This window comes from Crinia signifera, chromosome 11, assembly GCF_055691185.1.
Source record: "Crinia signifera chromosome 11, ASM5569118v1, whole genome shotgun sequence".
Lineage (NCBI taxonomy): Eukaryota > Metazoa > Chordata > Amphibia > Anura > Myobatrachidae > Crinia > Crinia signifera.
Window position 1 is genome coordinate 98321692 of NC_139227.1, and position 26557 is coordinate 98348248.

At 49.7% G+C, this 26557-nt stretch overlaps 1 protein-coding gene across 2 annotated transcripts in view; it reads right to left on the reverse strand.

Moving 5' to 3' along the window:
* Positions 1 to 725: 725 nt before the first annotated feature.
* Positions 726 to 26557, reverse strand: part of IFTAP (intraflagellar transport associated protein) — a 35221-nt gene continuing 9389 nt past the window's right edge. Inside the window, exons 2-7 of one of the 2 annotated variants that reach the window (XM_083163851.1) lie at positions 25570 to 25714; positions 19597 to 19691; positions 17842 to 17907; positions 15959 to 16028; positions 5823 to 5935; positions 726 to 1483 (exon numbers count right to left, since the gene is read on the reverse strand). In XM_083163851.1, coding sequence (XP_083019977.1) covers positions 1343 to 1483; positions 5823 to 5935; positions 15959 to 16028; positions 17842 to 17907; positions 19597 to 19691; positions 25570 to 25699 — 615 coding nt within the window. In that variant the 5' untranslated portion in view covers positions 25700 to 25714 and the 3' untranslated portion in view covers positions 726 to 1342. Of the gene's footprint in view, positions 1484 to 5822; positions 5936 to 15958; positions 16029 to 17841; positions 17908 to 19596; positions 19692 to 19815; positions 19998 to 25569; positions 25715 to 26557 lie in introns of those variants that run through there. The other variant, XM_083163852.1, reaches the window with a different exon arrangement.

Consider the following 26557-nt stretch of genomic DNA (forward strand, 5'->3'; position numbering starts at 1 on the left):
GTGGCGAGCGCGGCGAGCCCGAAGCGCGGTGAGCGCAGTGAACCCCGCGAGGGGACGCGGAATACAAGCCCGAAGCGTGGCCAGTAATCTGTGTCGCTGCGCTCGCCACGCTTCGGGCATGTATTCAGCGTCCCCTCGTGGGGCTCTCTGCCCTCACCACGCGTCGGGCTCGCCACACTATCTAAAATCAACTCCACGCCGACGTGGATAGTGGGGGTATGAAAAGGTCGGAGGACGCGTACTGCAGCGCTCGCCACACTTCGGGTTGGCGTTGATAGTGGGGGTGGCGTGGGAGGGAATGCATTTATTTATATACAGTTTTTTAAATAGCGTAGAATATTCCATTGTGCTTTACAATTGGAATCAACAGTGATAGAACAAACTGGGTGACAGGCAGACACAAGTATACAATCTATAGAAATACAATATACAGTATTGGGAATGCATCTGCAGTGGAGTGGGAGGTAATGCATCTGCAGCGGAGCGGGAGGTAATGCATCTGCAGCGGAGTGGGAGGTAATGCATCTGCAGCGGAGCGGGAGGTAATGCATCTGCAGCGGAGCGGGAGGTAATGCATCTGCAGCGGAGCGGGAGGTAAGGCATCTGCAGCGGAGTGGGAGGTAATGCATCTGCAGTGGAGTGGGAGATAATGCATCTGCAGTGGAATGAGAGGTAATGCATTTACAGTGGAGTCTGTGCATAGATCTCTACCACGTATATCTGTATATGTACCAAAGGCTTAGTATAATTTTTATTATTATTATAATTTAGAGGTTTTATATAGAGCAGCAAATTCCGCTGCAATTTCCAATTGAAAACAGTGATAGAACAAACTGGGTAGTACAGACAGTCATAGCAGTAGGAGGGCCCTGCTCACAAGCTTACACTCTATAGGCGAGCTTAGTATATATACACCAGACTACAATAGCTGAAGCGTTACTTGGTTGCCGCGTGGCTGTTGCCGTGTGCGTGTCACTGACTACCCCGAGAAGCTGCTGCAGCCCTGCTGGCATCACCCCTGCACAACACACAGACGTGAATCTAAATAAAAACACTTCCCCATTGGAAATGAGTCAGGAGCCGCAGCATGAGAGGGGCACTAGCTGGGCACTGTCTGCGCACCTGACAACCTGCATCAGGGGGGGCCGCTAAGCATGGCACAAGCCGTGTGCTAATTACATGATATGAACTCAATATGGTGCGACTCTCGCTAGCGGTCTCTGCCTCGCTAATTACATGTAATCTGTTTTAGCAGCTTCATTTCGTAACACTGGCTGTGAATTGTGCGTCTTTATTCCTGTCATCTGTAAACAAGACTCCATCGGGATGTGTAACGCCGGCCTCAGGCCTGCTCGGCGCTCTCCTCCTCCCACCGTCCCCTCGCTTTCAGGAACTTCATCTCAGAAAATTTCGGGGTCAGAGTCACACAGTCGTAGTCAAAGCTTTGGTCCAGAGAGAAGGGCCGGACCTCATCGCCCAGGTGCTGTGAAGGGGAGATGTGAGACGTGAGGCGGGAGAAGATGGTTAGATGTGTAATAGTAATACAGTGTCAGAGGATTCTTCATTCTATCACAAGCAGTCTCCTGCCGCAGAAGTGATCCGATCTCACTCCTAGATCGCAGCATCCAATCCGTCACCACCGGGTGGCTCGCGGCACATATGGGGCCTTATTTTGGTTCATTCTTTCTGACAAAATCCTTCTTAGATGGACAAAACCATGTGCACTGCAGGGGGGGCAGATGTAACATGTGCAGAGAGAATTAGATTTGGGTGAGTAATTTTGTTTCTGTGCAGGGAAAATACTGACTGCTTTATTTTACACTGCAATATAGATCTCACTTTGAAGTAAAACCCCACCCAAATCTAATTCTCTCTGCACAAGTAACACCTGCCCCACCTGCAGTGCACATGGTTTTGCCCATCTAAGAAGGATTTTGTCAGAAAGAATGAACCAAAATAAGGCCCATGGTGCCCTGCAAACCGGACTTCCCAGAGGGCAGGAAGTCTCTGTTCATCGGCAGAGATCCCTGGCTTCTTCCCACCCCCTAAACGGCAATGACATACCTCCATTTTAACAAATGGAGGACATCACAAGTCTGAGACTGACGCCGGGTCACTTGCTACAATGCAAGGCCCATTCACACATGAGCGGAACACGTTTGGCGCATGTGCAAATGACTGATAATTGGTACTTTGTGCATCCTACAGCAAAGGCTATGGGATCTGAATAATATAGATGCACTCATAGATGCGCCATGACTGGGAGCTGAACGCCACGATGCAGTGATGCCAACTACTGTACTATGCCAACCATGCTGCCCAATGATTGCTTTACGCTCAGAAATATAGACCACTGTCTAGGAAGTAATTACGTGGTAACACAACATCACAACGTGGTAACACAACACAACTACACAGTAACACAACATCAGTACAGCTGCAAACACTGATACCTGCTGAAGATCAATATGCCCATCCCTTTTCAGCTCCAGCAGACTGAGGAACACACACCTGCCACTGCACCCCTCTCAGCACATATCCACCCCCCTCTCTGCACCTGCCACTGGCCCCCTCTCAGCACATATCTGCTCCTCGCTCCGCACCTGCCACTGCCCCCCTCTCAGCACAGATACACCCCCCTCTCCACACCTGCCACCGCCTCCCTCTCAGCACAGGTCCACCCCCCCCCCCCCTCTCCGCACCTGCCACCGTCCGCCTCTCAGCACAGATCCACCCCCTCTCAGCACAGATACACCCCCCTCTTCGTGCCTGCCACCGCCTCCCTCTCAGCACAGATCCACCCCCCTCTCCACACCTGCCACCATCCCCCTCTCAGCACAGATCCACCCCCTCTCTGCACCTGCCACTGCCCCCTCTCAGCACAGATATGCCCCCACTCAGCACCTGCCACTGGCCCCCTCTCAGCACATATCTGCCCCCCTCTCCGCAACTGCCACAGCCTCCCTCTCAGCACAGATCCACCCCCCCTCTCCACACCCCTCTCAGCACATATCCACCCCCTCTCTGCACCTGCCACTGCCCCCTCTCAGCACAGATCCACCCCCGCTCCGCACCTGCCACTGCCCCCTCTCAGCACATATCTGCCCCCCTCTCCGCAACTGCCACAGCCTCCCTCTCAGCACAGATCCACCCCCCCTCTCCACACCCCTCTCAGCACATATCCACCCCCTCTCCGCACCTGCCACTGCCCCCTCTCAGCACAGATCCACCCCCTCTCCGCACCTGCCACTGCCCCCTCTCAGCACAGATACGCCCCCACTCAGCACCTGCCACTGGCCCCCTCTCAGCACAGATCCACCCCCTCTCTGCACCTGCCACTGCCCCCTCTCAGCACAGATACGCCCCCACTCAGCACCTTCCACTGGCCCCCTCTCAGCACATACCTGCCCCTCGCTCCCCACCTGCCACTGCCCCCCTCTCAGCACAGATCCACCCCCCTCTCCTCAATTGCCACAGCCTCCCTCTCAGCACAGATCAATCCCCCCTCTCGGCACATATCCACCCCCTCTCCGCACCTGCCACTGGCCCCCTCTCAGCACATATCTGCCCCTCGCTCCGCACCTGTCACTGTCCCCCTCTCAGCACAGATCCACCCCTATCTCCGCAACTGCCACAGCCTCCTTCTCAGCACAGATCCACCCCCCTCTCCGCACCTGCCACCGCCACCCTCTCAGCACAGACCCACCCCCCCTCCGCATCTGTACCGCCCCCCTCTCAGCACAGATCCACCTCCTCTCCACACCTGCCACTGGCCCCCTCTCAGCACAGATATGCCCCCCTTTCCACATCTGCCACCGCCCCCTCTCAGCACAGATCCACCCCCCACTCAGCACCTGCCACTGCCCCTCTCAGTGTAGATCCGGCACCTCTACAGAATTACACTATTTTGAGGTTTTGTTAACATTTAAAATAAAGACACTGAGAACAATTTAATTTCCAGCGGCTGATACGGAGTAACGAGTTGCTTGAAAGACTTCAATAATTCCCCACAAATGACAGTTTAATATGTTCTGCTGTGTTCAGCCGCTGCTCATATAATATGTTTACATTCCCCACTGAAATGTTAAACCAGTGACAGACATTACAATGTGACTATTGGGGGGGGGGGGGGGGGGGGGGGGATGTGAACTTGCAAGAATCTAATGATATCAGTATAAAGTGTGCCGGTCTGTAAATTGTGCATTATCTGCATCACTGCATGCATTATGCTAACTGAACTACAAGTGTAGGAACCTCTTGGCTTGGCTTGTTGGAACACTCCATCTGTCTGAAAGATGAAGCCGTGAGCCGAGGCAGACGATATAACGGATTAAGTTTGTGTGACAGGAGAGGTTGCTCTGCCGTGAATACTGGGGTTCCGGGGCATTCAGCATGGCACAAAGGTCCCAGAGCATTCAGCTGGACAGGAGGGTCCCAGAGAATTCAGCAGAACAAGAGGGTTCCCGAGCATTCAGCAGAGCTGGGGGGGGTTCCAAAGCGTTCAGCAAGGATGGACAGTTCTAGAGTATTCAACAGGGGAGTAGCGTCCGAGATTATTCAGTAGGGAAGGAAAGTTCTAGAGCATTCAGCAGGACAGGAGGGTCCCAGAGCAATTATTAGATGGGTTCTAGAGCATTTCGCAGGACAGGAGGGTTTCAAAACATTCAGTAGGGTGGAGGGGACCAGAGTATTCAGCGAGCAGGAGGGTCAGTGAGCATACAGGATAGGAGGGTTCCAAATAAAATGTAAGACGATGGTCCCAGAGCATGTGAGACATGAGTGATAAAGAGCACATGGGTACCAGGGAAGGCTGGGCAGGAGAGTTCCAGAGCACTCAGGATAGAAGGGTTTAAGGGTATACTGGAGTGTAGGGTACCAGGGAAGGCTGGGCAGGAGAGTTCCAGAGCACACCAGGATAGAAGGGTTTTAGGGTATACTGGAGTGTAGGGTACCAGGGAAGGCTGGGCAGGAGAGATCCAGAGCACTCCGGACAGGAGGGTTTCAGTGTATACTGGAGTGTAGGGTAGCAGGGAAGGCTGGGCATGGAAGTTACAGAGTACTCAGGATAGAAGGGTTTCAGGGTATACTGGGCAGGAGAGTTCCAGAGCACTCAGGATAGAAGGGTTTCAGTGTATACTGGAGTGTAGGGTACCAGGGAAGGCTGGGCAGGAGAGTTCCAGAGCACTCAGGATAGAAGGGTTTTAGGGTATACTGGAGTGTAGGGTAGCAGGGAAGGCTGGGCAGGAAAGTTACAGAGTACTCAGGATAGAAGGGTTTCAGGGTATACTGGGCAGGAGAGTTCCAGAGCACTCAGGATAGAAGGGTTTCAGGGTATACTGGAGTGTAGGGTACCAGGGAAGGGTGGGCAGGAGAGTTCCAAAACACTCAGGACAATATGGCATCAGGGCATGCAGGTTAGGGCACCAAAGAAGGCTGGGCAGGATATTTTACCAGGCATGCAAGACAGGAGGGTTGCAGAGACGGATGGAAGAAATCTCCACAGACTTTTGGGGTCCCGCGTGGGGTTCTACAACACAGGACCTGAAATACAGATGGCCGGGGCTACTGTGCAAATATATGGCATCCAGCCAGCTTCAGTGATCTGCAGGTGCGTTTGAGGATGCAGCATCACGATCTTCAGCGCCCTATGCATGTACGCCTGAGTCGCTACGTGCGCAGTCACCGTTTTCTTCTACCATGCACCAGACGTTTGCTTAAACCCACAAGACGCATCTGACTCCGGTACCGCCCTATACAGACCGCTTGTGTTTACGCTGAATTAATGGCACCATAATAGGCAGCGGCAAGAACGTCTACAGTACCTCATCTGACGCGGTCTCCGGCGTAGGCGCAGCGCGGGTCTCTAAGCACGTGCTTCTTATGATGGGCGTGTTACCATCAGTCACTGCAGCATCGGCCTCTCCCGGATATAAAACTGATGAGGATAAAAAAACATATTGAAAGGGAAATTGCATATTCGGAAATACAACCTGTATAGATAAACTGTGGTTTATCTATAAAGTTCTGTCACCTAATAAGCTTATACAAAAATGATTCCCTGCCGCAGCTAGCAACAGCGCAGCTGCCTCTACTACTACTTACAGGTATAGCAACGCCACCACTTGGTGGCTACTGTACAAACACCCTTCTTCCCCAGACCGGTAACTGTAAGTGCCGATCCGACCCAATGAGTAGGTAAGGAGCTACTGCCTGTTTACCCTTCAGACATTATCTCATTCTGGCACTCTACATTCACCCGGTGGTAGCGCCAACCCTGAAGTGATTTTGCAAAAATAAAGACCATTGATGTTGAATTGCCAGGTAATGTTTAGAACAGGGATGGGGAACCTTTGGCCCTTCAGCTGTTGTTGAACTATAGATCCCAGCATGCCCTGCTCTAGTTTTGCTCTTTGGCCATGCTAAAACTGCAGCCTGGGATATGTAGTTCAACAGCTGGAGGTTCCGATCCCTGGTTTAGATCAATCTATGAACCAATGCATCTGTTTTTACTGTGCCAGATACAGTTCTATTTGGAGGTGCTCCCTTATTAACGCGGGGGCACCTCAGGGGAAGCGTATTCCAGAAGAGGTAACATTCTAAAACAAAAGACACAAAAACATGTTTACTGCACACTGGCAGAACATCCAGTGCTGCACTAATAATACTCCACCTGTCCTGGATTGATCCCGCAGTGGCTTCAGCGCTGAAACCGGACTGATCCACCAAGATGAGCGACCAAGGGGCTTCCACCACAGAACCAACGGGGGCTATTTTGAAAGTGGAATTAAGCAACGCAGACATGTGCGCGATCATCCCCGAGTCACAGCCACAGGAGCGGAGCAATCAGCGTCTGTTTACCGGGGGATCTGTCAGGGAGAGAGCTCTAAATATAGCCCGTGTGACAGAATGAATGCGTCTGTCTGATGGCAATGGGTAATCAAGCAGCTACTTCACAAGCAGAACATATCTGACAGCAAAAATCAGGAGGGGGAGAAGATGCCCCCCCTGGGGGGACGAGACTAAGGGCAGGGCGGCCGCGGGTCTCAGTGTCCAGGCTGCGGAAGAGTCCGGGGCCAGGGTTGCAGATGCAGAATTACCACCAACAATATGTGTCGATACGGCGTCAGTCAGTGCTTCTCGCTAGTATAAAGGGACTGAGAGGCAGATGCACTAAGCTTGCAAAGTGATAAAGTACCAGCCAATCAGCTCATTGTAAAGGTGGCCATATACCAGCAGTGTATTGGGGCAATCCCTTGTCAGAGAATATGAAGGATAACTCACAAACTTTTCGTTCACTCATGGTTAGTGGTTGGGTGAAGCCATTTATTGTCAAACAACTGTGTTTACTCTTTTTAAATCATAATGACAATAGACCCTGATCACAAGCTTACATACCCTGGAGATTTTGGCCTGATAACATGCACACAAGTTGACACAAACGGGTTTGAATGGCTACTAAAGGTAACCATCCTCACCTGTGATCTGTTTGCTTGTAATCAGTGTGTGTGAGTATAAAAGGTCAGTGAGTTTCTGGTCTCCTGAAAGACCCTTGCATCTTTCATCCAGTGCTGCACTGATGTGTCTGGATTCTGAGTCATGGAGAAAGCAAAAGAATTGTCAAAGGATCTTCGGGAAAAGGTAACTGAACTGTATAAAACAGGAAAGGGATATAAAAAGATATCCAAGCAATTGAAAGTGAGGGAAGTGGGAGTGTGTATTGTGGAGAGTGGTGGAAAGGGGGGGCTGCATAACAGTGAGGGAAGAGGGGGCTGTGTACTGGGGAGAGTGAGGGAAGAGGGGGCTGTGTATTGGAGACAGTGGGGGAAGGGGGTGCTGTGTATTGGGGACAGTGCGGAAAGAGGGGGTTGTGTATTGGGGAGAGTGAGGGAAGGGGGTGCTGTGTATTGGGGACAGTGAGGGAAGAGGGGGTTTTGTATTGGGGACAGTGAGGGAAGAGGGAGCAGTGTATTGGGGACAATGAGTGAGCATGGAGCTGTGTATTGGGGACAGTGAGGGAAGAGGGAGCTGTGTATTGGGGACAGTGAGAGAAGAGGTGGCTGTGTATTGGGGACAGTGAGAGAAGAGGTGGCTGTGTATTGGGGACAGTGAGAGAAGAGGTGGCTGTGTATTGGGGACAGTGAGAGAAGAGGTGGCTGTGTATTGGGGACAGTGGGAGAAGAGGGGGCTGTGTATTAGGGAGAGTGAGGGAACAGGGAGCAGTATATTGGGGACAGTGAGTGAGCAGGGGAGTTGTGTACTGGGGACAGTGAGGGAAGAGGGGGCTGTGTACTGGGGACAGTGAGGAAAGTTGGGGCTGTGTATTGGGGACAATGAGTGAGCATGGAGCTGTGTATTGGGGACAGTGAGGGAAGAGGGAGCTGTGTATTGGGGACAGTGAGAGAAGAGGTGGCTGTGTATTGGGGACAGTGAGAGAAGAGGTGGCTGTGTATTGGGGACAGTGAGAGAAGAGGGGGCTGTGTATTGGGGACAGTGAGAGAAGAGGTGGCTGTGTATTGGGGACAGTGAGAGAAGAGGTGGCTGTGTATTGGGGACAGTGGGAGAAGAGGGGGCTGTGTATTAGGGAGAGTGAGGGAACAGGGAGCAGTATATTGGGGACAGTGAGTGAGCAGGGGAGTTGTGTACTGGGGACAGTGAGGGAAGAGGGGGCTGTGTACTGGGGACAGTGAGGAAAGTTGGGGCTGTGTATTGGGGAGAGTGAGGGAAGAGGGAGCAGTATATTGGGGACAGTGAGTGAGCAGAGGAGCTGTGTACTGGGGCAGTGAGGGAAAAGAGGGCTGTGTACTGGGGACAGTGAGGGAAGAGGGGGCTGTGTACTGGGAACAGTGGGCCTATTCTGGTTAGGTCGGTGAAACGTACGTACAGCCCTTTTTACCGTACGTTTCCAGTACGCGGACGGTGAGCGTAAGTCCGCCCACAGAACAGCCGCATATGGACGGTCACAAACACCGACAATGGGGAGTGGCGTACACTTGAGCGTACGCCACCATATACGGACGGGTCTCCTATTAGACACCGTTAACTGGCGTACAACAGAGCGTACGCCATCATATACGGACGGGTCTCCTATTAGACACCGTTAACTGGCGTACAACAGAGCGTACGCCATCGTATACGGACGGGTCTTGTCCGTTTTCACACCGACATCTTCCGTATATCTGAGTGTACACCACAGTGCACGGACGGGTCTCGCCTTTTTTCAATGGAAAAACTCAGTCTGTCTAACCGATCGTGAGAGTGAGCGTACGTCCGTGCACAGTGGCATACCCTTCACATATATGGCACTGCAAATCTTGCCTTTCAATTATAATTAAGACAATTAATTAATTATTCTAACTGTTATTCAATAATTGTTTTCTATTAACTCAATTGTCTACCTTAATAAACACCCTAATAAAAACAACTTTTTAACCCTCATTACATGTATATTTATTATGTTCTAATGTTGGATTTTAATCACTATCTATGTGTCCCCACATTGGTTTAACTTTTAAATTAAGTTATGTTGGTGTTACAGTGAAAAAGTTGACACATGTCGACTTCTGTGAATTGAGTGTCCTGCTTTTTAAAGTATACAAAAACACTTAATGAATGGGTGTAGATGGTTATAAAATAACTACCTTGACATATATAAGCAGGTCTTAGAATGAATCTTACCTAAAATGAAACCAACCTTTACATGTTGAGAAGTGTAGAAAGATAAGCTTCCAATGTGTTTGAGGGCTGTGTGTGGGTTGCAGGTAGTGAAATAATGGTTTTGACTTAATAGGCTGCAGCATTGCTTATTACATTCAGGTGTAGTAATCAGTGTTAATTAGCAGACTCAGGCGTCCGCTCTCATGCGGTATCTCTAGGGGTGGTCTGGAGCTATCTTTGGCGTCCGCCTGTTTTTGGTGCACACCCCCGTGTACGCCCATGTTTACGCCCAGTTTTCCTCATTATTCCGGCCACTCCCCTAAAAACGCCCCCATGGCGCCTGCAATGACCGTACGTACTCTTGCGGACAGGTTTTTTCGCACGGAGATACCCGTCCGTGAGCGGTGTGAGGTCGCCGCACCTGCGCATTGCGAAAACTACGCATTAGCAGATGAAAAAAAAAAAACAATCCGCCCGTATACGGTCCCACCGTACCAAGCAGACTAAGGCCCTGTGAGTGAGGAGGGAGCTCTGTATTGAGCACAGTGAGTGAGCAGGGGAGCTATGTACTGAGGGAAGAGGGGGCTGTGTACTGGGGAGAGTGAGGGAAGAGGGGGCTGTGTATTGGAGACAGTGGGGGAAGGGGGTGCTGTGTATTGGGGACAGTGCGGAAAGAGGGGGTTGTGTATTGGGGAGAGTGAGGGAAGGGGGTGCTGTGTATTGGGGACAGTGAGGGAAGAGGGGGTTTTGTATTGGGGACAGTGAGGGAAGAGGGAGCAGTGTATTGGGGACAATGAGTGAGCATGGAGCTGTGTATTGGGGACAGTGAGGGAAGAGGGAGCTGTGTATTGGGGACAGTGAGAGAAGAGGTGGCTGTGTATTGGGGACAGTGAGAGAAGAGGTGGCTGTGTATTGGGGACAGTGAGAGAAGAGGTGGCTGTGTATTGGGGACAGTGAGAGAAGAGGTGGCTGTGTATTGGGGACAGTGGGAGAAGAGGGGGCTGTGTATTAGGGAGAGTGAGGGAACAGGGAGCAGTATATTGGGGACAGTGAGTGAGCAGGGGAGTTGTGTACTGGGGACAGTGAGGGAAGAGGGGGCTGTGTACTGGGGACAGTGAGGAAAGTTGGGGCTGTGTATTGGGGACAATGAGTGAGCATGGAGCTGTGTATTGGGGACAGTGAGGGAAGAGGGAGCTGTGTATTGGGGACAGTGAGAGAAGAGGTGGCTGTGTATTGGGGACAGTGAGAGAAGAGGTGGCTGTGTATTGGGGACAGTGAGAGAAGAGGGGGCTGTGTATTGGGGACAGTGAGAGAAGAGGTGGCTGTGTATTGGGGACAGTGAGAGAAGAGGTGGCTGTGTATTGGGGACAGTGGGAGAAGAGGGGGCTGTGTATTAGGGAGAGTGAGGGAACAGGGAGCAGTATATTGGGGACAGTGAGTGAGCAGGGGAGTTGTGTACTGGGGACAGTGAGGGAAGAGGGGGCTGTGTACTGGGGACAGTGAGGAAAGTTGGGGCTGTGTATTGGGGAGAGTGAGGGAAGAGGGAGCAGTATATTGGGGACAGTGAGTGAGCAGAGGAGCTGTGTACTGGGGCAGTGAGGGAAAAGAGGGCTGTGTACTGGGGACAGTGAGGGAAGAGGGGGCTGTGTACTGGGAACAGTGGGCCTATTCTGGTTAGGTCGGTGAAACGTACGTACAGCCCTTTTTACCGTACGTTTCCAGTACGCGGACGGTGAGCGTAAGTCCGCCCACAGAACAGCCGCATATGGACGGTCACAAACACCGACAATGGGGAGTGGCGTACACTTGAGCGTACGCCACCATATACGGACGGGTCTCCTATTAGACACCGTTAACTGGCGTACAACAGAGCGTACGCCATCATATACGGACGGGTCTCCTATTAGACACCGTTAACTGGCGTACAACAGAGCGTACGCCATCGTATACGGACGGGTCTTGTCCGTTTTCACACCGACATCTTCCGTATATCTGAGTGTACACCACAGTGCACGGACGGGTCTCGCCTTTTTTCAATGGAAAAACTCAGTCTGTCTAACCGATCGTGAGAGTGAGCGTACGTCCGTGCACAGTGGCATACCCTTCACATATATGGCACTGCAAATCTTGCCTTTCAATTATAATTAAGACAATTAATTAATTATTCTAACTGTTATTCAATAATTGTTTTCTATTAACTCAATTGTCTACCTTAATAAACACCCTAATAAAAACAACTTTTTAACCCTCATTACATGTATATTTATTATGTTCTAATGTTGGATTTTAATCACTATCTATGTGTCCCCACATTGGTTTAACTTTTAAATTAAGTTATGTTGGTGTTACAGTGAAAAAGTTGACACATGTCGACTTCTGTGAATTGAGTGTCCTGCTTTTTAAAGTATACAAAAACACTTAATGAATGGGTGTAGATGGTTATAAAATAACTACCTTGACATATATAAGCAGGTCTTAGAATGAATCTTACCTAAAATGAAACCAACCTTTACATGTTGAGAAGTGTAGAAAGATAAGCTTCCAATGTGTTTGAGGGCTGTGTGTGGGTTGCAGGTAGTGAAATAATGGTTTTGACTTAATAGGCTGCAGCATTGCTTATTACATTCAGGTGTAGTAATCAGTGTTAATTAGCAGACTCAGGCGTCCGCTCTCATGCGGTATCTCTAGGGGTGGTCTGGAGCTATCTTTGGCGTCCGCCTGTTTTTGGTGCACACCCCCGTGTACGCCCATGTTTACGCCCAGTTTTCCTCATTATTCCGGCCACTCCCCTAAAAACGCCCCCATGGCGCCTGCAATGACCGTACGTACTCTTGCGGACAGGTTTTTTCGCACGGAGATACCCGTCCGTGAGCGGTGTGAGGTCGCCGCACCTGCGCATTGCGAAAACTACGCATTAGCAGATGAAAAAAAAAAAACAATCCGCCCGTATACGGTCCCACCGTACCAAGCAGACTAAGGCCCTGTGAGTGAGGAGGGAGCTCTGTATTGAGCACAGTGAGTGAGCAGGGGAGCTATGTACTGAGGGAAGAGGGGGCTGTGTACTGGGGACAGTGAGCAGGGAGCTGTGTATTGGGGACAGTGAGGGAACAGGGAGCTGTGTATTGGGGACAGTGAGCGAGCAGGGAGCTGTGTATTGGGGACAGTGAGCGAGCAGGGAGCTGTGTATTGGGGACAGTGAGCGAGCAGGGAGCTGTGTATTGGGGACATTGAGCGAGCAGGGAGCTGTGTATTGGGGACAGTGAGCGAGCAGGGAGCTGTGTACTGGGGACAGTGAGTGAGCAGGGAGCTGTGTATTGGGGACAGTGAGCGAGCAGGGAGCTGTGTATTGGGGACAGTGAGCGAGCAGGGAGCTGTGTATTGGGGACAGTGAGCGAGCAGGGAGCTGTGTATTGGGCACAGGGAGCGTTGTACTGGTGACAGTGAGTGAGCAGGGAGCTGTGTATTGGGGACAGTGAGGGAAGCGTGGGCTGTGTACTGGGGACGGTGAGTGAGTAGGGGAGCGGTGTACTGGGGACAGTGAGCGAGCAGGGAGCTGTGTATTGGGTACAGTGAGCGAGCAGGGAGCTGTGTATTGGGGACAGTGAGCGAGCAGGGAGCTGTGTATTGGGGACAGTGAGGGAACAGGGAGCTGTGTACTGGGGACAGTGAGGGAACAGGGAGCTGTGTACTGGGGACAGTGAGTGAGCAGGGAGCTGTGTATTGGGTACAGTGAGCGAGCAGGGAGCTGTGTATTGGGGACAGTGAGCGAGCAGGGAGCTGTGTATTGGGGACAGTGAGCGAGCAGGGAGCTGTGTATTGGGGACAGTGAGCAAGCAGGGAGCTGTGTATTGGGGACAGTGAGGGAAGCGTGGGCTGTGTACTGGGGACAGTGAGTGAGCAGGGGAGCTGTGTACTGGGGACAGTGAGTGAACAGGGAGCTGTGTATTGCGGACAGTGAGGGAAGAGGGGGCTGTGTACTGGGAACAGTGAGTGAACAGGGGAGCTGAACCCTGCCCAGATCATGGGTACGATGCGATGTGACAATGGGCACCTGACCTCCTATCTGAACAACATACACATATAGGTTGTGCTGCTGTTACAGGTCAGGCTGCGAGCACCAGATGTCCCTGTATCACAGACACATGATACGCGTCCATGTATATATCAGCCTCTAGTCACATTGATTACAATCACTTCCTATGGTTTGGCACGGCCACCAATTCTTCCAGCCACATCTACAGTACCTGCTACAGCCCTGATTAATGAACACGTGTTGATTATTTATTGTCTAATACAGAGAGTTTGCTGTGGGTGGATGAGAACCCTACATACTCCAAGCACTTTGTGCATATCGCAGTAAGCAGAGCTTAGAAGTGTGCGGCAGAGGCTCTCTCTTACTGAGATAGTATACAGTACAGCGCACGTATAATGCTGCTTTTACAGTCTCAGCGTCCTTCTCCTAGGAGGCCGGACACTTTACCTGTCACCGGCAACTGGTTACATGCCAGTTAATCATGCAGATGCTAACTAAATTAATTGCTGCTTATTAATTATGCAGCCCAATCACTGTGTGTCAAATAGCTGAAGTTCTACTTAACTCTCCCCAGTCCTCCGATGCCCCCGGCTATTGCAGCCTCTGTGATTAGAACACACGCAGACACCTCTCCTGTCCTGACCTGAATATTTTCCCAGTTACTCCCTTATCCCCCCTGGGAGGCTGCTGCAGTGGGGAGCTTGGCGGGAGGTGGGGGCTTGTTGGCGTTTCAGGGGGACAGGCTCATGGTGATCCTAATTAAGCTGCTAATTACATTCTCGGCAGAGGTGATTAATGTGCACCAGGAGAGCTGTGCCAATGGCGAAAACGAGAGTGCAAGTTAATTGAGTAAATATCGACATCTGATGCTAGAGACAGTCTCCAGACTATGTTACAAGTTCCCTGATTCGGAAGTCTGAGTAGCATTAATGACTAAGAAGGCAAGCTGCTGCAGAACTACAGGTCCCAGCATGCACTGAATGGAACTTGATTTTCCACAGGACTAGAAGAATCCTAAAAAGGCTGCACACAAAGGATCTAATTCAGCATGGATCGCTACTTAATAGATTTACAAATCAAGCGATTATCGGATGACTGCGCAGGTGTTCTGCACACATCGCGCAAGCGCAAGGGGGAATAGTGACAGAACATTCATATGGAAAGTAAAAGCAAAGCTTGACTGACAGGAAGCCGGCGTATGGGGGTGGTAATAGGCCATTTTCTGGGTGTGTCAGAAAAATGCAGATGTGCCCAGGTGTGGGAGGGTCTGTGACATCACCCTGTGACATCAGGCCCGACCTCCAGTCTCCGTCACAGATAAGTGGACTGGTCAGAGCTACATTAGCACAAACTGGTTCTGGAATTGTGTATGGACTTGCAAGTGGATTGCGCTTAGCGATCCATTTGCAGATTTGCGCGAGGCGATTTCTCTTTCTGTGTGGGTGGCGTCTATCTACTCACAGTTAACCAGAAAAGGGCAACACATATGTCAACATCCCCCCCACGTACTGCAGCAAAACATGAAAAAGTCCCAAAAATGGGGGGGGGGGGGGTTGTAAAAAAAACTCATGTCAACCTTTTCATATTTCTATAGATTGTAAAAGTTTGTGAGCAGGGCCCTCCTAGTTTTTTGACCTTTTGACTTAACTGTAACTACACAGTTTGTTTTATCAATGCTTCCAGTTGTATATTCTACATAAGAAACTGTTAATATATTATAACTATTATAATAATAATAATACAAATAATGTTTCGACCACTTCCATGTTTACATCTTGCTTGTGCCAACCATTTGTCAACGTCTGTCTACCTAAACACTGTAAAGCTACAGTATCATCCGGATAGTAGGTCAACCAACTGTCTGAGTGATTGTAGTGTTATGTGTACAGTAAGTGGGTGATTGGCCAGGCTTATGGCCCATATAACAGCATGTATCGGTCAGTAATACTACAGCATTGCTGTAAGTCCTGCAATGGGAGGGATCATCATTGTAACCATGGACTGAAAAGCCCCCTCCACCTGCTGCCGCCACAGATTGAGGGGTGACGCTGGCAGCGGAGATAGGAGATCGATTAGTGAAAGGAAAATGACGGCTAAAGAAATGAGCGATTATAGAGCAAATATTGAGCAAGTGTTGATGTAACACAACAAGAAAATGTTTCTTAAACACAGGTTACGCTGAATCCCTTAATAACAAAATACTAAAAAGCTCTTGTCGGATTCGGATCAATGTTTTCAGAAAAGCGGTAAAATACAATAGCGAGGACGTACCGACGCCTGGGTCCGGCGCCTCTTTGTCTGAAGCTGGGTCAATATCTGAGGCACTGAAAAAATGATCAACCTGGGAAAAAGAAGATTTGATGTAAAAATCGATATTTTAGGAACATAACAACATAGAGCAGAACAAAATATTCTGGATGTTCTGGGAAAAGCCTCTTTCTTATGTTACAAGGTATCGCAATGCTGGGAGATGTGTGCAGCATAAGATTATACAGGTAGATTTCTGGTCGTGGGTTCAAATAATCCATTAGCGGAACACACGGGCGCTCATTTATAGATTTTTAAATCATTCTCATAAACATAAAGGAGCCGATTCTGAGGTTGGGGCAAATAAAAAAAAGTTACGTTAAAGTTTCCACCTGGATAATACAATGCTATGCTGCAGGTTGGGCAGATGTAACCTGTGCACCTGGCTAACACCATGCTGCTCTGCAGGGAGGCAGATGTAACCTGTGCACCTGGGTAACACCATGCTGCACTGCAGGGGGGCAGTGTAACCTGTGCACCTGGGTAACACCATGCTGCACTGCAGGGGGGCAGTGTAACCTGTGTACCAGGTAAACACCATGCTGCTCCGCATGTGGGGCAGATATTCGCCTGGGTTACACCATGCTGGACTGCAAGTGGAGAACATGTAATCTGTGCACCTGGGTAACCTAGGGGGAGGGGCCGTAAACACCATGGTGTTTGGGGCCCCTCTGGTGCTCTGCAGGTGGGGTGGATGTAACGTGCAAGGAGATTAGATTTGGGAGGTGCATGATGAAACTTACACCTAAATTGCAAAGTAAAAACAAAGCTGTCTAACATTTGTGGGCTATGCATGCATAATAATCCAGTATTTACCCTGCACAGATAGAAGTATAAGTGTATTTGCCCCCTTCGCATTTGCACATGGTTACTCCAGGTGCAGGTACCGGCTTTCTCTGTTTTATGTTCATCTCAGAGTCAGCGTCTAAGTGTAGTTACTAAAAACCTTTACTAACAGACCATTATTTAATAACACCACAATAAGCCCCTTTTACTCCGGAGAACAGACCTGCATATTAGCCCGGAGGTTAATTCTGAGAATGGTTTGTACTTACACAAGAGCCACCTAGAGGCAGCCTGTTTTGCCAGGTTTGGATCATTAAGTCACCAGCATGGTCGACAGTCATTAGGTCGACATGAGCCTAGGCCGACATGCAGGAAGATCAACATGAGTCGAGGTCGACAGTCAACAGGTTGACATGGGGTTTTTCACAATTTTTTACCAGAATGTCGACACAGTCGACATGGACACTGAAACGTAGCGCTGCGCTCGCCATGCTACGCTTGGCACACTATTTTATAATCCCACCACACCCTAGTGGATGGTAGGGCATGAAATACCGCCTGTCGGCACATGTCGGCTCAAAAAAAATATGAAAAACCCCATGTCGATCTTTTGACAGTCGACCTAACCCATGTCGACCCAATGACCCTGTCAACCTAATGACCCTGTTGACCTAGACTCATGTCGACCTAAATGACTGTCGACCCAATGACCGTATACCGTTTGCCCCTGTTAGGACTCCTCAGGGCAGAATGTTATTTTGGTCAGTATGCACACATCCTAATTGTTTCAGTGTAACCAGGAGAAACCAGTACAAGTAAACCGTAACCCACAGCAACCAACTGGTATTGGCATTCCTGATGCTGCAGCACAAATCTGTTACTGGGGCCTATATACCATCATTAATAGGTGCGATATACATGCCCTGGGCCCCTTCATTATTCAGGCTACCCGTCCCCCAGTGATGAATAAGCCCCACCGTCTCACAGTGATCAAATAGAAATGTCAGCAACTGCTTCATTACATCTGTATCCCCCTCCCCAAACATGTGACAGAGACTCACCTGGACCCTCCCGGTACATGTATGGCGGTGACAGCGGCCTACTGAGACTCCTTCACCAAACGACAACTACAAGATGATAACATAGAGATTAACATAGAGACCATCCAAAATAATGTCAGAGAGCGGAGCTGGGAATATCTCCTGTGTCTGACATCACTAGCTCAGAGGCACGAGGCACAAAGTACATTGATTGGTTGGATTTATATGGACATTGGTTCACCTGACAGCTGCTTACAAGGGTAGGGGGTATCTGATTCATAGGTCGGCACCGACAAAATGTTGACATGCACAAATTTGACTTTGAAAAAAAGATCGACACGAGGAAAGGGTCAATGTGGCAATGATCAATGCACTCAAAACATAATTTTTTGAGAAGTTTTAAAATACTCAATTCTGGTTTGGGATTGCTTCAACCAACACTAACTGGAAAATGGGTACTTGTGTAATATCTGGGCGCCCGATTTTTTTCATTGTATTGCATCGCATCGCATGCAATATAGTGGCATACAATTCATGCAATGCGATTTTTCATTGTAAAGACCCGATTTATATTTGTATAGTCACCCATGGGTGATTTCATACCCCCACTATCCAACTACGCATGGAGTTGACTTTGTATAGTGTGGCGAGCGCAGCGAGCCACCGAGCCCGAAGCGTGGTGAGCACAGCGAGCCCCGCGAGGGGACGCAGAATACATAACCGCGTCCCCTCGTGGGGCTCACCACGCTTCAGGCTCGGTGGCTCGCCACACTATATAAAATCAACTCCATGCGTAGATGGATAGTGGGGGTATGAAATCACCCATGGGTGACTATACAATTAAAAATCGGGTCTTTACAATGAATGGGTCCGATGGTCCCAGTACATTGTAAGCTCATGGCCCCTTTACCGTACTGTAAGAGTGAGAATAACCTACAAGCAATGGACTTAATGGAAAATAAAGAAAATGCAAGGTCCAGTGCAGTACTGCTAATATCAGGGGCCTTTATGCTTGCCGAAAATGCATCCTAATCAATACAAATAAATCACACAAGCAGACTGCGCTGAGTAATGTGATACGTGACACTCATATCTGTGTGTGCGACTGAGTCTGTGTGCGGGCAGAACAAAAGTTGCGTTGGAAAAAAAACTACGGCTGCTACATTGTACAGATCAGAGACTCAGCTGCACAGACAAATGCGGGTGGCATATATCATTACTCAGTGCAGTCCCCTTGTGCGTCTTTGTTGCTGTCTCACCAAACAGCTCCTCATGGCGCGCCTGGTCACGCAAGTATCTATCAGCATTGGAAAATCTTTGCTTTTTTTCCTGAAAATGCATCTGAGTTGAAATGCAGACTCAGAGACTCAGACGTCTCTGAGTCTGCATTTCAACTCAGACGCATTTTCAGGAAAAAAAGAAAAGATTTTCCAATGCTGATAGATACTTGCGTGACCAGGCGCGCCATGAGGAGCTGTTTGGTCAGACAGCAACAAAGATGTATGACCGCGCATCTGTACAAATGTCACATATCACATGAATCACCACAGTCTCCTGGTGCCTCACACTGAGTGCATTTTTTAACAAGATGCAAAAAAAAAATGCAGACAATAAGAGGGGCTGTTTAGTGTGACTCTGGCGACACTGTGCAGTATGAGGACACGTCTGTATGCTGTCCACAAAAGTCACCTTCCCTGTATAGAGCAGATGTCCAGGGCAGGAGACTGTAGAACACATGTGTCAGAGGGGACAGTGCAGTAATCCCAAGTGCTTTACCTGTTCGGGCTGATCCAGTTCCTGCGCTCGCTCTGCGATTCCCATCTCCGGGGACGTGGCACGCTGGTCATCTGGGACCTGGCCTCCTGGTCCATCTGTCATGATATTAGGGCCAGTACAGTAATGCTTTATATAGTACACAGTCACACAATGCAGAGACTTGTCATAGGTATAACATGTACAGGTGACAAGAATATTCCTCATACAGCTGAAATATACCTTCCCATAACTCCAGCGAGCAATAACGCTCGGACGCAGGACACATGCCGAGCGCCATCCCTACGGTGGTTTATCTAAAACAAGGCACACGTTTCGCTTTTATGCTCATGTTCAGTGAAGTGCTTGATCAAAAGTCCTCTGGAATTAAACAGCGGAGGGATGATGCCAGACAGGGCACAAAAAGGAATGATAAATGTTTTATACTCCTGTAAGATTCATCTGCCCCCCAATCCCTATTCCTAGCCCCCCCACCACCACCACCACCACCACACACACTTCCCTCGCTGCTTGTAACCAATGCTAAACCCCTCATGAAAGTTTAATCTTTGCTCAAGTTTCTATCCGTCAAGACAAAGAGACATCTGTTTCGAGCCGGCCCTTTCCAGCCGGATGTATCTCAGGTATGAAAATAATATTCCTCTGAAGATTATGGGGGGGGGGGGGGATAAAAAAAAAACCTGCAGACTTTTAAATTTAGCTTCACATCAAACATTAAAGTGAATCCTTCATTCAAATGAGGTGGTGATGATTCCAAGCTTACTGCCCATGTCGCAGGGCCCCATGCCAACATCAATGACTAATCACCGCCTGGGCTCATTACGGCGTTGGCTTCGTGTGATCTGACGCTTCTGTATTACTGGGTGCCCTTCTCACCTGTCTTTCATGCACAGCCTGCTCCGGTTCTAAGTGCACAAAGAGGGATACAATACCTTTCGGTAATCTCCCTATGTGGCGTTCCAGAGGGGCGAAGAAAGAAGAACCCCGGGGACAAGCTGATCCTTAAAACAAAAGGTTTGTTAAGGATCTTACGATAGACATTTTATTCCACAATGAAAGAAATCTTGTTCCTTTTAATAATATTTCTATATTTCTTTCTAGCCGCCATGGGGTCTTTGTAACAAAAAATATCTTCACGTTGGCAGCAAAAAAAAAGTTAAGACAGAAAAAAAAATAATCGTTTCCCGAGCCCGCTGTGAATGAGACAGCATCACGGATCTCAGGACCTGGCGGTTGTGGAAGGTTTGCCGGGGCCCAGCGGGAAAGGTGAATATTTAACTCTTACCTGGTTGATGGATAAAGAAAAAGATAGAGCAAAGTAGGATAAAAGTTCTGTGAAGGTTTCCCCCGGGTGCATCAATAACCATAGATGTCATGGCTGGGGATGCAGTTAAAATCCCGGCGGTCGGGATCCCGGCGTTCAGAATCCCGACCGCCGAAATCCCAACACTTTCTCCCTCCGTGGGTGTCCACGACACCCCTGGAGGGAGAATAAATTAGCGTGGCGAGCGTAGCGAGGCACCGGGCCCGCTGCGTGGCGAGCGCAGCGAGCCCGCAAGGGGGGGGCGATCCACGTCCCCCCCTTGTCGGGATTTCGGCGGTCGGGATTCCGGCGTCGGGATTTTGAACGCCGGGATCCCGACCACCGGGATTTCATACTGAGTCCCATGGCTGAGCAACCTGCAGCCTAAATGAGGATGGTGAGGATGCGCCTGAGCTGTGGCCTCAATATCTCCTAGATCTTCTGGAGTATAAACTATTATTTTTTACCTGATAACATTCTAGTTCTTTGCTCTTCAGCTGAACAAACCTGCACTCGCCTATATCTTGTCTCTGAATATTTCCCCTCCAAGTCGGTGACTTTCTAGGAACCTGTGTCAAACTGCCCAATATCTACTTGCTCAACCTGAGCTGCTGCCCCCATGTTGCCTTTGGGCCTTCGGGACGCAGTCTACTGAGCTTATCCCAAAAAAAATTTTTTAGTGTGTATGCACCTGAACATTGTCATTGCATGCAACTCGGACTAAGGCCCCAATCTGCTGGGTATCAAAGTCGATAGTTTCCCCACACACCTATCGATGTCTCCATATACACCAATCCGCAAGAAGCCTCAATAAGCCATGTTTGGTGCACCACAGAATTTTGCAACTAACGGTAAACCAAATATAATGTCTTAGTTTCAATAGTAATCTGCTAAAAGTACGATGCACACTGGACACTGCATACAGCGACGGTGCGCAACTCGGATGCCATGCGAAGGCATCTGTGGATGTAGAAACACTGGGAGCGGCAGCAACCCCGTTGTGTGTGACTACGCAGCACCGGCCTGTTAGGGACCATAAAGCACAAATTGTATAAATATAAGAAAGCGGATAAAAAAAATCATTTTAATCCCATTAACATTTTGGAGATTTTGTTGAAAAATTTTGCAGCAATTGAAAGATTTGCTTTGACCCTCGCTCAGCGCTGCTTATTACAGAGCACGTGCTGGATCTCATGCTTGATTCAAATAGGTTTAATAATAATTAATAATAATTTTAGTAGAATTCTTTTAATTATAACAACATCAAATATCCAAATAGATGTATTGCCATTAGAGAGGTAGGACGGGCGAGTTTAAAAAAAAAAAATTATTGTATGGAGTCGATCCGATTACACCCGAAGGGTGCGGATGTGCCTGGTGTTCGAGAATGATCACGACACCGGGCCGAATTCGCTGAAAAGTGCTCACACGTCCACAGGGGTGCGAATTCGGCCCAGCAAAGGGTGCGAGTTAGTATTAATTTGAGAACGGCAACTCGCACCCTTCGGGGTTAATAAGATTGACCCCTTTACTTCCATGGGGTCAATTCAATTAACCCCGAAGGCTGTGAGTTGCCGTTCGGGTGCCATTTTAACGCTTAAACCGGCACTCTATCCCTATCTCGCACCCTTCGCGGGTGGGAGCACTTTCCAGTGAACTCGAACCGCGAATCGACCTCGCAACTCGCGAATCATCCGTACACTTCGGGGTTAATAGGACCGACCCCCCCATGCTGGAAACAGGGAATTGAAGAATGAACTATATTATTGCTGAGGTTTAGGACACTACTATAATCATCATTGCTATCTTATTGTTGTAGAAATGAGATGTATTTTCAATAACAGAAGGAAGTTCCGTTATACGGATGTGTTTGCTCCCGGATTAGTGGCGACACGCTCCCTGGTATAGATCTGTAGTGTGGTCCCTGCACGGGCGTTAGGCGGACACTTGTGAAGATGTTTTCATACTTTGGGCAGCGCAGGTTCCAGTTATGTTCTGCCTCGTTAACAGAACAATAATACCACAAACACACGAGGAGCAGATGTTGCCAAGTAGGCTGTGAACTAAAAACAACTTTAAATATCCACAGGGGACTCTGCAAGTGCAGGTAGCAAAACCACAAACTTCCCACCCACCCTCTCTACAGGAGGAATCGTTCTTAGAAGACGTGCCCCAGAGAGTACACACGGGGAATGGGATATAGTAAGAAATCAATGTAGACAGTTATATTGATATTTTCAAAATGTCGACTGGCAATATTAGGAATAAATTGAGAACTGGAGGGATAGCATTAGGCAGCAGGGATGGGGGAGGTTAGGCAGCAGGGATGGGGGAGGTTAGGGTTATGCTGTGGGCAGGAGGGTAAAGCTGGGTACACATATATACAATCGTAGGGCCGTTCTTCCGTTCTGGGTCGGACGGCCGTTTAATTGTATAGGTGTGTACGCTGTCCCGACTCCCTCTGTACGATCAATGAACGGCCAAAAACGGTCTTTTCCGTCCATACTCAGTCGGTCGAAGGTTCTTTGCGGTTTAAATTTCATCCGACAGGACGGGCCCATATCGGAACAAAAGTGCAGTGTGTACGCACGTTCGATCGATATGCTGGTCGTTCTTGCGACTATACTGGCAAAGCTGGAACGCCCATGTGGGCGTTCCATAGCTGCATGATCTCTCCTGCAGCACAAGAAGCGTTCACCTCTCCCCATGTATATTTAAAGAAATAATAATAATAATATACATGCACCCCAAGACGGGGGAAAGCATTCTACAGTCAGCCGGCAAACTGACTGTAGACGCTTTCTCCCGTCTTTATAGCAGTTTGTATATCTGTCCATAGTCACCCTGCTATAAAGACGGGGGAAAGTGTCTACAGTCAGTTTGCGGTATCTGTCCATATTCACCCTGCTGGCTGACTGTCGAATGCTTTACCCCGTCTTTATAGCAGTTTGCCGTATCTGTCCATAGTCACCCTGCCAGGTGCGTACCCTGACTTTTGTTTAGGTTCTGTACTCACGCCTCTTTGTTTTGGTATGCCCTTAACCTAGCCCATTATGATCATTTTGTTTATATATATATTGTGTCAATATCCCAAATCGAGAGAATGTGTACGGTGGTACAATCTTTTTCTTGCGACTGTTTGGACGGGAGTACATCGGACGTCGCAAGTAAAATTGTACAGGTGTGTACGCGTTATCGGCTGTTGTTTGTGGATGGTCCGTCGCGTCTATGGTCAGTCAAACGGTCGCAAGAAAACAGGGAATGTATATATGTGTACCCAGCTTTAGGCTGCATGTGTGGGGGAGGTTAGGCAGCAGGGATGGGGGATGTTAGGGTTAGGCAGCAGGGATGGGGGAGGTTATAGTTAGGCAGCAGGGATGGGGGAGGTTAGGCAGCAGGGATGGGGAAGGTTAGGGTTAGGCAGCAGGGATGGGGGAGGTTATAGTTAGGCAGCAAGGATGGGGGAGGTTATAGTTAGGCAGCAAGGATGGGGGAGGTTATAATTAGGCAGCAGGGATGGGGGAGGTTATAGTTAGGCAGCAGGGATGGGGGAGGTTATAGTTAGGCAGCAGGGATGGGGGAGGTTAGTCAGCAGGGATGGGGGAGGTTAGTCAGCAGGGATGGGGGAGGTTAGAGTTATGCTGTGGGCAGGAGGGTTAGGCAGCAGGGATGGGGGAGGTTAGGGTTAGGCAGCAGGGATTGGGGAGGTTATAGTTAGGCAGCAAGGATGGGGGAGGTTATAATTAGGCAGCAAGGATGGGGGAGGTTATAATTAGGCAGCAGGGATAGGGGAGGTTATAGTTAGGCAGCAGGGATGGGGGTGGTTATAGTTAGGCAGCAGGGATAGGGGAGGTTAGGCAGCAGGGATGGGGGAGGTTAGTCAGCAGGGATGGGGGAGGTTAGAGTTATGCTGTGGGCAGGAGGGTTAGGCAGCAGGGATGTGGGAGGTTATAGTTAGGCAGCAGGGATGGGGGATGTTAGGGTTAGGCAGCAGGGATGGGGGGGTTAGGGTAAGGTGATTGACTGCAGGGATGGCTGTGGGCCGGAGAGATAGGCAGCAGGAATGGGGGGGGGGGCTAGGGATGTGGGCTTGACGGTTATGCAGCAGGGATGGGGGAGGTTAGGGTTAGGCAGCAGAGATGGGGGAGGTCAGGGTGAGCCTGTGGGGTTGAGGGTTAGGCAGCAGGCATTGCAGGGAGGTTAAGGTTAGGCAGCAGTGATGGGGAGGATTAGGGCTAAACTGTGAGCTCGAGGGTCAGGGTTGTGTGAGCTCAAGGGTCAGGGTTGAGTGAGCTTGAGGGTCAGGGTTGTGTGAGCTCAAGGGTCAGGGTTGTGTGAGCTCGAGGGTCAGGGTTGAGTGAGCTTGAGGGTCAGGGTTGTGTGAGCTCAAGGGTCAGGGTTGTGTGAGCTTGAGGGTCAGGGTTGAGCAGCAACACTGGCGCCATATTTTCTGCATGCATGATCACAACTGTAGGTAGATACTCGCCCCCAAATCATTGGGACATCCCCCCGGATTGCACGGTTCGCCTGTCCCTAACAATGTCTCCGACTATAGGATGATAATATGTAATAATAACTGTATATGAATCTCTATCTACACAAGTAGATGGAGATTCATATACTGAACAGTACCGCCACCTGGCCAATAGTAGCCGCCAGATAACCAGACTTACCGCGTGGAAGACCGGTGAACATAGATAGGAATTCCTCATACGTCTGTTCTGGGATGCTGATGAAGTCATGTAATACGCTGCTAGCCGCCTCTTCTGCCTCACCGGTAGAGCCCCCCGAAGACCCCGGCATGATGCTGGCTCCGGCCTGGAGAAGAGATTATAGGTAGTTTGAAACACATTCTTATTGACAGTGTCTTATATAGCGCAGCAGGTTCTGTTCCGCTTTTACAATAGGAGACACATCACAATAGGTATTTACAGACAAAAGGTATGAGCGACCTGCTGTGTACATGCACCTGTATAACTATTGGGGTAATTCAGACCAGATCGTACAGTCAGCGTTCAGTTAAGCTGCCCCCCGCTAGAGTGAAATGTCACCTTGCGTAGTAATGTGACCTCTGTATGAATGGATGCGTACAGCTACATCTATTCGCAGACGAACCAATATGTCTAAAGCCACCGTAACAGGCGCAGCAAACGATATTTACACTGGACACTGGCCGCATAGCTCTGGACTTACTCCAGATGAATACCGGCACATCCGACCAGAAGCTGACCTCACACACCCTCCCCTAAAACACTTGGTCACACCTAGCGGTTTCGCCGGACACTCCCAGCCGTTTCCCCGGACACTCCCAGCCGTTTCCCCGGACACTCCCAGCCGTTTCCCCGGACACTCCCAGCCGTTTCCCCGGACACTCCCAGCCGTGTCCCCGGACACTCCCAGCCGTGTCCCCGGACACTCCCAGCCGTTTCCCCGGACACTCCCAGCCGTTTCCCCGGACACTCCCAGCCGTTTCCCCGGACACTCCCAGCCGTTTCCCCGGACACTCCCAGCCTTTTCCCCGGACACTCCCAGCCGTTTCCCCGGACACTCCCAGCCTTTTCCCCGGACACTCCCAGCCGTTTCCCCGGACACTCCCAGCCGTTTCCCCGGACACTCCCAGCCGTTTCCCCGGACACTCCCAGCGTTTCTTTCTGGCTCGTC